At 45.8% G+C, this 12,528-nt stretch overlaps 1 protein-coding gene across 8 annotated transcripts in view; it reads right to left on the reverse strand.

Moving 5' to 3' along the window:
* LOC138759110 (caskin-2-like) overlaps window positions 1-12,528 on the reverse strand; it is a 314,437-nt gene that overhangs the window by 71,478 nt on the left and 230,431 nt on the right. For all 8 annotated transcript variants that reach the window (XM_069929034.1, XM_069929039.1, XM_069929036.1 and 5 more), the window contains one exon: window positions 2,716-2,824. In XM_069929034.1, the coding sequence (XP_069785135.1) occupies window positions 2,716-2,824 (109 nt within the window). The remainder of the gene's footprint in view (window positions 1-2,715; window positions 2,825-12,528) is intronic.

The following is a 12,528-nucleotide window of genomic DNA, read 5'->3' on the forward strand; positions in this document are numbered from 1 at the left end:
ATCTAATGCCTGGAGACCTTCTCAGCAAAGTACAGCTGTAGATCAGGAGCAGGTTCTGCCCCCTGTACAGACTACTCAGTTTGACGGGAATCCAAAATACTGGACATTTGGGAAGCAGATTGAAATCACAAGTCGGCAGCGGAGGTTGAGAGTTAATGATTTGGGTAAAATACCATTCATCCAAAGGTTCACAACCCAAACCATCAGCTCAGTTCCTCTTGCGACACAGAGCCTGGCTTCTTGACTTTTGCAGCAATTTCTAATTGATGTTTGCATTATTACTCACCACAGCACGAAACAAGCAGCTGGGAATCTGACTGGATTGTTATGAATCTGGAAATGTGTGAGGATGTTTAAAAAAGAACTTTTGTGACTTGTAAAGGGACCACACACAACTATTAAGTAAACAATGAAGATTTCAAGTAACGCTTCAGAAAAATGAGCACATGATCTGTCTCCTAATGTGCATCGCGTTAACCCAGGGCTTCGTGTCTCTTCCAAATGAACATAACTGATGGTGCAGCAGTATTTTGAAGGAGAACCATGACTTTTCATTGAAGTTGTCTTTTTTTTTCACCAAGTGCATGTTTGGCTGCAGCATCTAAGAATTTCAGTGCATCTGCACATTGTACAATGTGTATAACAAACAAATTATCATTATCACTTCCTCTTTGCTTGCTTCGTGATTGCACAGGTCGTGTGGGGAACTGTGTTGTGTGAAACCTCTATTGTAATGGGGTACATTTCAATGTACTTCCCTGGGTGCAAAAGATATGGAAACCTCATGATTCATTAATTGTTAAGGATAAAGATTACAAAGAATTAGGATTGGCACTTAACGTCCATGGCAGAGGCACTGGAGGGAGGGATAGGTGTTTAGAGCAGTGGACAACAGATAAGTCTGAAAGTGGTTTGTGGGGTCAAATGACCATGATGAGAGAGAACAATGTAGAGATGCAGAGAAATTCTTGCAAGCTACAGCCACACAAGTTCGTAAACACCCTCACAGAACAACACAGTGCGACATGAAAGATAATAAACATAAAAGGATAAGAAGACAATTATTTATATTTGCAGTAAAACTGCTGATTCAATAGCCGAATCTCTTCTCCCATCTAGTCCCATTGACCCGCATTCAGCCCATAACCCTCCATGCCTCTTCCGTCCATATACCTATCCAACCTTTCCTTGAATATTAGCATCGATCTCACTTCTACCACCTCTGCCGGAAGTTCATTCCATACCCCCACCACCCTCTGTGTTTCCCCTAAACGTTTCCCCTTTTACTCTCAATCTTGTTTGAATCTCCCCTACTCTCAATGGAAAAAGCCTGTCCACATTGACTCTATCTTTCCCCCTTATAATTTTAAATACCTCTATCAAATCACCCCTCAATCTTCTACACTCCAGGGAATAAACTCCCAGCCTGCTCAACCTTTCCCTGTAACTCAAGCTCTGAAACCTTGGCAACATTTTCATAAATCTTCTCTGCACTCTCTCTACCTTTTTTACATCCTTCCTGTAATTCAGTGACCAAAACTGCACACAGTATTCCAAATTTGGCCTCACCAATGCCTTATACAATTTCAACATTTCAACCCAACTCCTGTATTCAATACTCTGATTTATGAAAGCCAACATACTAAATGCCTTCTCCACCATCCTATCTACAGGTGAATTGAACTTTCAGGGAACTATATACCATGACTCCTTTGTTCCATTACACTCCTCAATTGTCTACCATTTAATGAGTATGGCCTTCGCTGATTAGTCCTACCAAAATGTAGCAGCTCACATTTATCAGTATTAAACTCCATCTGCCATCTTCCAGCCCACTCTTCTAACTGTCCTATATCACCCTCTAAGCTTTGATAATCTTCCTTACTGTCCACAACACTGCCAACTTTTGTATCTGCAAATTTACTAATCTAATTTGCCACCCTATCATCTAGATCATTAATATATATGACAAACAGCAGTGAACCCAGTACCGATCCCTGAGGCACTCCACTCGTCACCGGCCTCCAATTCAATGCACAATTTTCCACCACTACTCTCTGGCATCTCCTATCTCACCATTGCTACTTCATCCTTAATACCTAATGCTTCTACCTTCCTTACTAACCTCTTATGGGGAGTCTTGTCAAAAGCCTTACTAAAGTCCAAATAGATAAGATCTACTGCCTTTCCCTCATCAACCTTTTAAGTAACCTCCTTGAAAAACTTTATGATTTGTTGGACATGATCTACCATGTACAAAACCATGTTGACTACTCCGAATCAATCCGTCTTTCCAAATAGTTGTATAAACCATCTCTAAGAACACTTTCCATTAACTTACCCACCACTGACGTCAGACTTACAGACGTATAATTACCAGGTTTACATGTGGATCCTTTTTTGAACAGTGGAACAACATGAGCCACCCTCCAGTCCTCCAGCACTGCCCCCATGGCCAGTGACATTTTAAATATTTCTGTCAATGACTCCACTATTTGTTCATTCTAAGGGTCCTAGAGAATATTTTGTCAGGACCTGAGATCTATCCACCTTGATCTTTTTTAATATAGTCAACACTACCTCCTTATATTATCCATGACCTCCCTATCATATTCTTCACTTCATCTAATATTCACAAACCATGATGGTGAAAGTGAAGATCTAACAGCCAACAGAATGGATTTGCTCTCCAGAGTTAACCCCAGCCTCACTTACATCGAGAAGTAATCGGACTACTTCAGTCTTTCCACACAGTGCTGCTTCATGCAGTGCAGTCCCAGTTTTAGCCACTCTGTTGGTGTCGATCCCAGTCTTGATTAGCAACCTGAAATAGAAAGAAGATTGGCGGAGTTAACCAGGCTCTGAGAAAGCTGCATGGAAGTACTCTCTGGGGAAGTCCCAATAGGGTTGTCAGGGGTGGGGAAGAGGCAGTCACTGTTGTGAGCATGTGCAAGGTCACAGCATGCAGAGAGAGTTCACAGAGAATGCAAGGGTACAGGGAGAGAGCCCACAGGGTGTGCAAGGGCACAGGGAGAGGGTGTGCAAGGATACAGGGAGAGGGCACCCAGGGTATGCAAGGACACAGGGAGAGAGCCCACAGGGTGTGCAAGGAAACAGGGAGAGGGCCCCCAGGTTGTACAAGGATGCAGGGAGAGAGCACACAGGGTGTGCAAGGATACAGGGAAAGGGTTCCCAGGGTATGCAAGGGCACAGGGAGAGAGCCCACAGGGTGTGCAAGGAAACAGGGAGAGGGCCCCCAGGTTGTGCAAGGATGCAGGGAGAGAGCACACAGGGTGTGCAAGGATACAGGGAGAGGGTTCCCAGGGTATGCAAGGGCACAGGGAGAGAGCCCACAGGGTGTGCAAGGATAGAGGGAGAGGGCCCCCAGGGTGTGCAAGGACACAGTCACAGGGCCCCCTAGGTTGTGCAAGGACGCAGGGAGAGAGGACACATGGTGTGCAAGGACACAGGGAGAGGACCCCCAGGTTGTGCAAGGATACAGGGAGAGGGTTCCCAGGGTATGCAAGGGCACAGGGAGAGAGCCCACAGGGTGTGCAAGGAAACAGGGAGAGGGCCCCCAGGTTGTGCAAGGATGCAGGGAGAGAGCACACAGGGTGTGCAAGGATACAGGGAGAGGGTTCCCAGGGTATGCAAGGGCACAGGGAGAGAGCCCACAGGGTGTGCAAGGATAGAGGGAGAGGGCCCCCAGGTTGTGCAAGGACACAGGAAGAGGGTGTGCAAGGACACAGGGAGAGGGCCCCCAGGGTGTGCAAGGACACAGTCACAGGGCCCCCTAGGTTATGCAAGGACGCAGGGAGAGAGGACACATGGTGTGCAAGGACACAGGTAGAGGACCCCCAGGTTGTGCAAGGACACAGGGAGAGAGCCCACTGGGTGTGCAAGGGCACAGGGAGAGAGCCCCCAGGTTGTGCAAGGACACAGGGAGAGGGTGCACAAGAACACTGGAAGAGTGCCCCCCCAGGTTGTGCAAGGACACAGGGAAAGGGTGTGCAAGGACACAGGAAGATGGCCCCCAGGTTGTGCAAGGACGCAGGGAGAGAGCCCACAGGATGCGCAAGGACACAGGGAGGGCCCCCAGATTGTGCAAGGACACAGGTAGAGGGCCCCCAGGTTGTGCAAGGATGCAGGGAGAGAGCCCACAGGGTGTGCAAGGACACAGGGAGAGGGCCCCCAGGTTATGCAAGGATGCAGGGAGAGAGCCCACAGGATGCGCAAGGACACAGAGAGAGGGCCCCCAGGTTGTGCAAGGACACGGGTAGAGGGTGTGCAAGGACACAGGAAGAGGGCCCCCCCAAGTTGTGCAAGGACACAGGGAGAGGGTGTGCAAGGACACAGGAAGAGGGCCCCCAGGTTGTGCAAGGATACAGGAAGAGGGTGTGCAAGGACACAGGGAGAGAACCCACAGGGAGCGCAAGGACACAAGGAGAGAGCCCCCCAGGTTGTGCAAGGACACAGGTAGAGGGCCCCCAGGTTGTGCAAGGATGCAGGGAGAGGACCCCCAGGATGTGCAAGGACACAGGGAGAGAGTCCACAAGGAGAAGGACTCTGGATCAGTGGACTAGACATCCTCAAATACATCTTCAAAATTGAACTGTCACTGATTTCTTCAAGACCTGCATGGATGTGTGTGCCCACATGCACATACCATGAGTACCCCAACCAGAAGCTGTTGGTGAATCAAAGGATTTGCCAACTGTTGAGGACAAGGCTGATGACATTTAAGACCGGTCATCCACATCTCTACAGAGTTCCGAGGGAAGCTAGAGACAGGGTCAAATAGTCTCCAGCTATGGCAGGGATTGCAGAGCATTACATCCTACAAGGCGAGGCCAAACACCATAAAATGCTGTGATACTTCATTTTGCATGCTGCCAGGAAGATTCATAAACATTTTCAAAGGTACATGATGTGATATTACAAAGGGGGCCAAATGATTATCAATCAGAAAATAATCAATTCAAGTATGTACATGCCTCATGAGCCTAATTTGAGTTTTTTGAGGAAGTAACAAAAGAAATTAATGAAGGTATGGTGGTAGATGTGGTGTATATGGATTTTATTAAGGCATTTGACAAGGTCCCCCATGGTAGACTCATTCAAAAAGTCACGAGGCATGGGATCCATGGAACCTTGGCTGTGTGGATTCAAAACTGGCTTGCCCATTGAAAGCAGAAGGTCGTAGTAGATGAAACATATTCTACCTGGAGGTCAGTGTCAAGTGAAGTTACTCAGGAATTGGCTCTGGGACCCTTACTCTTGGTGATTTTTATAAGTAACCTGGATGAAGAAGTGGAGGGACAGGTCAGTAAGTTTGTGGATGATACAAAGATTGGAAGGGTTGTGGATAGTGTTGAAGGTTGTCCTAGGTTACAACAGGACATAGGATGCACAGTTGGGCAGAAAAGTGGCAGATGGAGTTCAATCTGGATAAATGTGGGGTGACGTATTTTAAAGTCAATGGCAGGATTCTTAAAAGTGTGGGTCCTTGGGGTCCAAGCTCATAGATCTCTCAAGGTTGCTGTGGAGGTTGATCAGGTAGTTAAGAAGGTTTGTGGTACGTTGGCCTTCATTAGCAAGGGGATTGAGTTCAAGAGTCGAGAGATGATATAGCAGCTCGAGAAAACTCTATTGTGTTCTGGTCACCTCCTTACAGAAAGGATGTGGAAGTTCTGGAGAGGGTGGAGCAGAGATGTACCATAACGTTGCCTGGACTGGAGAATGAGTCTTATCAGGCAAGTTTAGCAGAGCCAGGGCTTTTCTCTTTGGAGTGAAGAAGGATGAGCTCTATAAGATTGTGAGAGGCATAGATAGGATGGAAAGCCATCACCTTTTTTCCCAGTGCAACCATAGCAAATACCAGAAGATATATTGTTTGTATAAGGTGAGGGAAGACATCATGGGTAAAGATTTTTTTTAAACACAGAGTAGTGGGTGCCTGGAATGCAATGCTGGCGTGGTGGTGGAGGCTGGTACCACAGATACATTTAAAAGACTCTTGGACAGGCACATGGATGCAAGAAAAATAGAGAGTTATGGGTGTGAGGTAGGGAAGGTTTATATTGTTGAGTAAGTTTATATAGGTCAGCACTACATCCTCGACCGAAGTCCTGTACTGTGCTGTAATATTCTATGTTCACATTCACTCTATTTTGGCATTTCAATATTCGATCAGCTTCAATGAATTCCACCCTAATTCATCAAACTCCAGCAAGTACTATCTCAGAACCTTCAAATGCCCTCTTATGAAACCCTTTCACTCCAGAGATCATCTTTGTGAACCTCCTCTGAACCCTCTACAATGCTAACATATCCTTCTTTAAATATGGAGCCCAAGTATGGTCTGTGCCGAACCTTTCTGTGCCGAACCTGTTTTTTTTTGCATAATCCCACTAACCTGCACCCAGTCCATAGCCCTCCATACCTCTCCCATCCAGATACCTGCCCAAATTCTTCTTAAAAATTAAAATTGAGCCTACTTTCACCACTTCAACTGGCTGCTCATTCCACATCCCACTACTCCCTGTGTGAAGAAGTTCCCCTTAAACTTTTCCTTAACCCATGTCTTCTGGTTTGCATCTCACCTACCTTCAGTGGGGAAAAAAAGCCTATCTACATTTACTCCATCTATCCCCCCATAATTTTAAATACCTTTATCAAATCTCCCCTCATTCTTCTATGCTTCTAACATGTTTAACCCTGTAACTCAGTTCCTGAAGTCCAGACAACACCCTACCTAGTACTGGTAAATCTTCTCTGCACTCTTTCTATCTTATTGATATCTTTCATACAGTTCGGTGACCAAAACTGCACATAATACTCCAAATTTGGCCTCATCAATGTCATACTACTTTACCATAACATCCCAACTCCTGTACTCAATACTTTGATTTATGAAGGCCCAAATGCCAAAAGCTCTCTTTACAACCCTATCGATAGGGTTTCTTTCAGGGAGTTTATATCTCATTCCCACATCCCTCTGTTCTACTGCACTCCTCAGTGCCCTACCATTTACTGTGTACATTCTTTCTTGTTTGTCCTTCCAAAATGCAACATCTCACCCTTGTCTGCATTAAACTCTATCTGCCAGTTTTATCCCATTTTCCCATTTAGTCCAGATCCCTTTGCAAGCTTCGAAAACCTTCTTCGCTGTCCTCACCACCTCCAATCTTAGTGTCATCTGCAAATTTGCTGATCCAATTTACCACTTTATCTTCCAGCTCATTGATTATAGATGGCAAACAACAATGGTCCCAGCACTGATCCCTGAATCACACCACTAGTCACAGGCCTCCAGTCTGAGAAGCAATCATCCACCACTACTCCCTGGCTCCTCCCATCCAGCTATTGTCGAATCCAGTTCATGAGTTCACCATGAATATCCAGTGTCTGAATATCCCTGACTAACCTCCCATGTGCAACTTTGTCAAAGGCCTTTCTAAAGTCCATGTAGACAATATCTACAGCCTTTCCTTCATCAACTTTCCTCGTAACTTCCTTGAAAAACACTTTGATTGGTTAAATATGACCTACCAATCAAAAAGCCATGTTGACTATTCCTAATTAGTTTCTGGCTATCCAAATAATTGTATATTCAATCTCTTAGAACACCTTCCAATAATTTACCTGCTACTGACATCAAGCTCACCGGCCTATAATTACCTTTTGAACCTTTTTAAAAAAAATGTGAGCTACCCTCCAATCCAGTGGCACCATGCCATTAGGTGAGGACATTTTAAATATTTCTGTCAGAGCCCCTACACTAACCTCCCTCAAGTGAATTCCCTCAAAGTTGAGGGAATATCTTGTCAGGCCCTGGGGATTTAACCAACCTTATTTGCTTTAAGTCATCAAGAACTTCCTCCTCTAATCTGTGTTGGTCCTATGACCTCACTGCTTGTTTTCCATACTTCTCACTACTCTATGCCTGTTTCCTGAGTGATTGGGAAAAAAAAACATTTAAGATCTCCCACATATTTTTTTGGTTCCATACAAAGCTGACCATACTGATCTTCAAGGGGACAAATTTTGTCCCTTACTATCCTTTTAATATGCCTTTCCTTCATATTGTCTGCCAAAGCAAAAGCTTTTAGCCTTCCTGATTTCTTCTTTGAGGTTTTTCTTGCATTTTTTTATATACGACTCAAGTACCTGGTTTGCTCCATGTTGCCTATACCTGCTGTACATCTCCCTCTTCTTCCGAACTAGATCCCCAATATCCCTCGAAAACCAAAGTTTTGCTAACCTTGCCATTAATCCTGGCAGGAAACATACAAACTCTGTACTCTGAAAATGTCACCATTCCACTTACCTCACACATCCTTGCCCTAAAATGACTTATCTCAATCCACTCATTCTAGATCCTTTCTCATTTCCTCAAAATTGGCCTTGCTCCAATTTAGAATCTCAACCTGAGGCCCAAACCCGTCCTTTTCCATAATTAACTTGAAACTAATGGTATTATGATCACTGGACACAAATTATTAAAATATTCTCCTACACATACATTTGTTATTTGTCCTGTCTCATTCCCTAATCGGAGATCCAGTGTTGCACTCTCTCTAGTTGGTTCCTCTATATATTGATTTAGAAAACGTTCCTGAACACATTTGACAAACTCCAAGCCATCCAGCCCTTTTACAGTGTGGGAGTCAGTATGTGGAAAGTTAAATTCTCCTACTAAGACAACCTTATGTTCCTTGCAGCTGTCTGCTGTCTCTCTACAGATTTGCTCCTCCAATTCTTTCTGACTATTGGACTTTGATCTTACCTTTCCCGTTCCTCAGTTCTACCCATATAGCCTCAGTCCTCTGGTCTGTCCTGCACAGGTGTGATATTATCCCTGACGAACAATGCCACTCCTCCCCCTTTTTATCATCCTCCCCCCAATTATATTGCTTCTAAAGCAATGGAAGCCTGGAACATTGGGTTGCCAGTCCTGCCGCTCCTGCAACCAAGTTTAAATAATGGCCACAATGTCATAATTCCACGTGCCAATCCACACTGCCTTTCCTACAATACTCCTTGCTTTCAAATAGATGCACCTGGGAACATTTCCACCTCTACAACCCATTGACTTCTTATGGTACATGGAATTTTCACAGCATCTTTTCCCTCCTCCACTCCTCTATCTACTCTGGCACCTTGGTTCCCATCCCAATGCAAATCTAGTTTAAACTCACCAGAGTAGCACCAGCAAATCTTCCCACAAAGATATTGTTCCCCCTCCAATTTAGATGTAAACCATCCCATCGAGACAGGTTCCACCTTCCCTGGAAGAGCCCAATGATCCAGAAACCTGAAGCCCTCCCTCCTGCACCAGGTCTTTGGCTGTGCGTTCAGCTGCATCATCCTCCTATTTCTAACCTCACCAGCAAGTGGCGCGGGTAGCAATCCTGAGATCACAATCCTGCAGGTCCAGTCTTCAATCTAATGCCAAACTCCCTGAACTCTCCTTGCAGGACCTCCTCATCCTTCCTACCCACATCATTGGTCCCTACATTGACCATGACATCTGGCTCTCACCCTCCCTTCTAAGAATGCCATGAACTCGATCTGAGGTATCTCTGTCCCTGGCATCAGGGAGGCAACATACCTCCCGAGATACTCAATCTCTTCCACAGAACCTCTTATCTCTCCCCTATCACTGCAGCTTGCCTCTTCTCCTCCCTTCCCTTCTTAGCCACAAGACCAGACTCTGTACTAGTGTCCCTGATAGGTTGTACCCTCAACTGTATCCAAAATAATCTACATTATTGAGGAAAATGGATATAGGGGAGCCCTGCACTGCCTGGCTGCTCCCTTTCCCTCTCTGACTGTCACCCATCTACCCTCCTCCTGCCTCCTAGGGGCAATAGTGACCCTGTAACTCATGTCCATCACCCCTGCTGCCTCCTGAATTATCCAGTTCATCTAGCTTCAGCTCCAGTTCCTTAAAGGCTTGACAGGAGCTGCAGCTGGATGCATGTCTCGTAGATGAAGTCATCAGGGATACTGCTGGCTTCCCTGACACCCACATTCTGCAAGAGAAGCATCCTCCTGCCTTGGCGGCCATTCCCAATGTTTATGACTAGAGGGAAAAAATGCTATCTAAAAACTGCCTTTATTTGTGCCTACCTGATGAATCCATTTTGTTTGTTGAACAGGGTGGCCCTCTCTTACTTTAACCCCTGCCCCACCACCTAGTCACTGACACCTCTTGAGCCAAAGCCCTATATTGTATCCCTCCTAAAATGAATGGTAGTATTCCTACTGGAATCCATTCCTTAGAATTGGCCCTTTTTGATCCACATCTCCTCTATTACAGGTTTTTGCCATGTAACCAAACTATCACCAAAGTGTTACAGTGATGAACCAATGCACAGTTGTGCAGTAACACAGTTATCTACAAGGACAGGTGTAGGCCAGCCAGTTTTTTACCCATTATACAGTGACACAACCATCACACAAATACTCTGCCTGTCTATCCATAGCCTCATGAATTGTCAAACCAAGGCCGCCTGTAAATTGGAGGAGCAAAACCTAATTTTCCATCTAGATGCTCCAACCAGATGGCATTTATATCGCCTTCTCTCCATTCTCCCTCTCTTTCCACTCCTTCTGTCTTCTTTTCTCCAGCTCTCCAATCCCTTCCCTCTTCATTCATAGAGCCATCCGCCCTTCCCTGCTTGCTGGTGTGCCCTCCCTCCTTTATCCACCTGTGCTCCTCCCCCTGCCCCTCTTCCCCACCATTTTGTTCAGGCACCTGCCTACATTTTCCCATAGTTTGATGAAGGGCTTCAACCCGAAACATCGGTTATGTATCTTTACCTTTGCGGTATAAAGGACCTGCTGAGTTCCTCCAGCATTTGTGTTTTTATTTCCATCACGGTGTCTGCAGACTTTCGTGTTTTTCTCCAGTACTGTGCGTGTCTTTTACAGTGAAGCCTGTCTCCACCAGCCTTGTACCCAATTGCACTCACCAGTACTGCCCCAATCTTATACAATGACAGACGTTGAAGAAAAAAATTGGATGATGGATACATGGACAAGACATGGGAGATGTGCCAAACACAGGCAGATGGAATTAGTGTGGGTGGGACATTTTTGGGCAAGTTGGGCCAAAGGGCATGTTTCCACACTGCATGACTCTCACCAGTACACACCAGTACTGTTCCCCAATGATTTATACACTTTCAAAACCTCATCTAAAAACAAAATAGCCAGTGAAGTAGCACAAATGAAGGATGAATACAGGTGTCCCCATTACCAAGTAGTTTGGAAGCAGTGTTGTCTTTGGCTTGGCTTCGCGGACGAAGATTTATGGAGGGGTAAATGTCCACGTCAGCTGCAGGCTCGTTTGTGGCTGACACCCCATATAGAGTATCAGCCACTGGGTATGGTCCCAACCCACTATTGCATGGGCCTTGAACCAGCAAGGAAAGGTGGATCTTGGACTTCATGATAAGCATTCAGGTCCCAGTGTCAGCTGGACTCCAAGACCCATGCCTGATGTTAGCTGGGCATCGAGCCCCTGGCCTGTATTGCTGGCATCAGCAGTCACATCTGGTACTGACAATGCAGAGGGCCTGGCAACGGTTTCGCTGTCAGGAATCAGGGGTGTTGGTTTCAGGGTAGACAGGGTTGGTGTGTCACCAGCTCCTCCTTTCAAGGAGTTCTGTCTATCTGAGGGATTCCTGCCCCTGACTCTAGAGCTTCTGGTGGATGTCAATTTTCCTCAGGGAGGTTCATGTCATACAGGACTTTTTACAATTCTGCCCACTCCAGTGTTCCAGCTGTGCACTGCTTAATTAAAGAAATAACGATACAACAGGCTCTTCCAGCCACAAGCCTGTGCCATCCAAATACACCCAAGAGACCAATTAACCTATAACCTTGTATCTCTTTGGAACATGGGTGAACGCTGTTAGGGCAACAGCCCAGGTTCAAATCCGTAAGGAGTTTGTACATTCTCCCCAAGTCTGCGTGAGTTTCCTCTGACTGCTCCGGTTTCCTCCTACCCTTCAAAACATATGGTTAATGGGTGGCAAGGGCTCGTGAGCCAGAAGGGCCTGTTATGGGGCTGTACCTCTTAAAAATACGAAACCGGAGCACCTGGAGGAAACTCACACAGACATGGGGAGAATGTAAAAGCTCCTTACAGATTCCATCCTTTGTCACTACAACTGTAGCGTGCTAACCACTAAACTGACCGTGCCGCTCTTAAACTCTCCCTCATTTTCCTTTGGAGTAATTTAAGGCTGAACAACATGAATAAACTTGCATGAATTGGGAACATGAGATTGTGTTCCTTCAGCCTCCTTATCCTGGTGTTACATCCCCACCTGCTGACAGGAATGTTACTGGGCGACAGGCTCAGGTGACCAAACACTGTCAGAGGGGAAGAGCTTTTTAACATTTGGGAAATAGGTAAAGAGATGAGGGTGTTTAGGGAGGAGGGAGCTCATTCAGTCAGCAAAGGAGGGATTGAACTGACAGTGGGAGGAGATTTTGCAAATTCCATGGTAGGCT

The sequence above is a fragment of the Narcine bancroftii genome, chromosome 3 (assembly GCF_036971445.1).
Source record: "Narcine bancroftii isolate sNarBan1 chromosome 3, sNarBan1.hap1, whole genome shotgun sequence".
NCBI classification, from domain to species: domain Eukaryota; kingdom Metazoa; phylum Chordata; class Chondrichthyes; order Torpediniformes; family Narcinidae; genus Narcine; species Narcine bancroftii.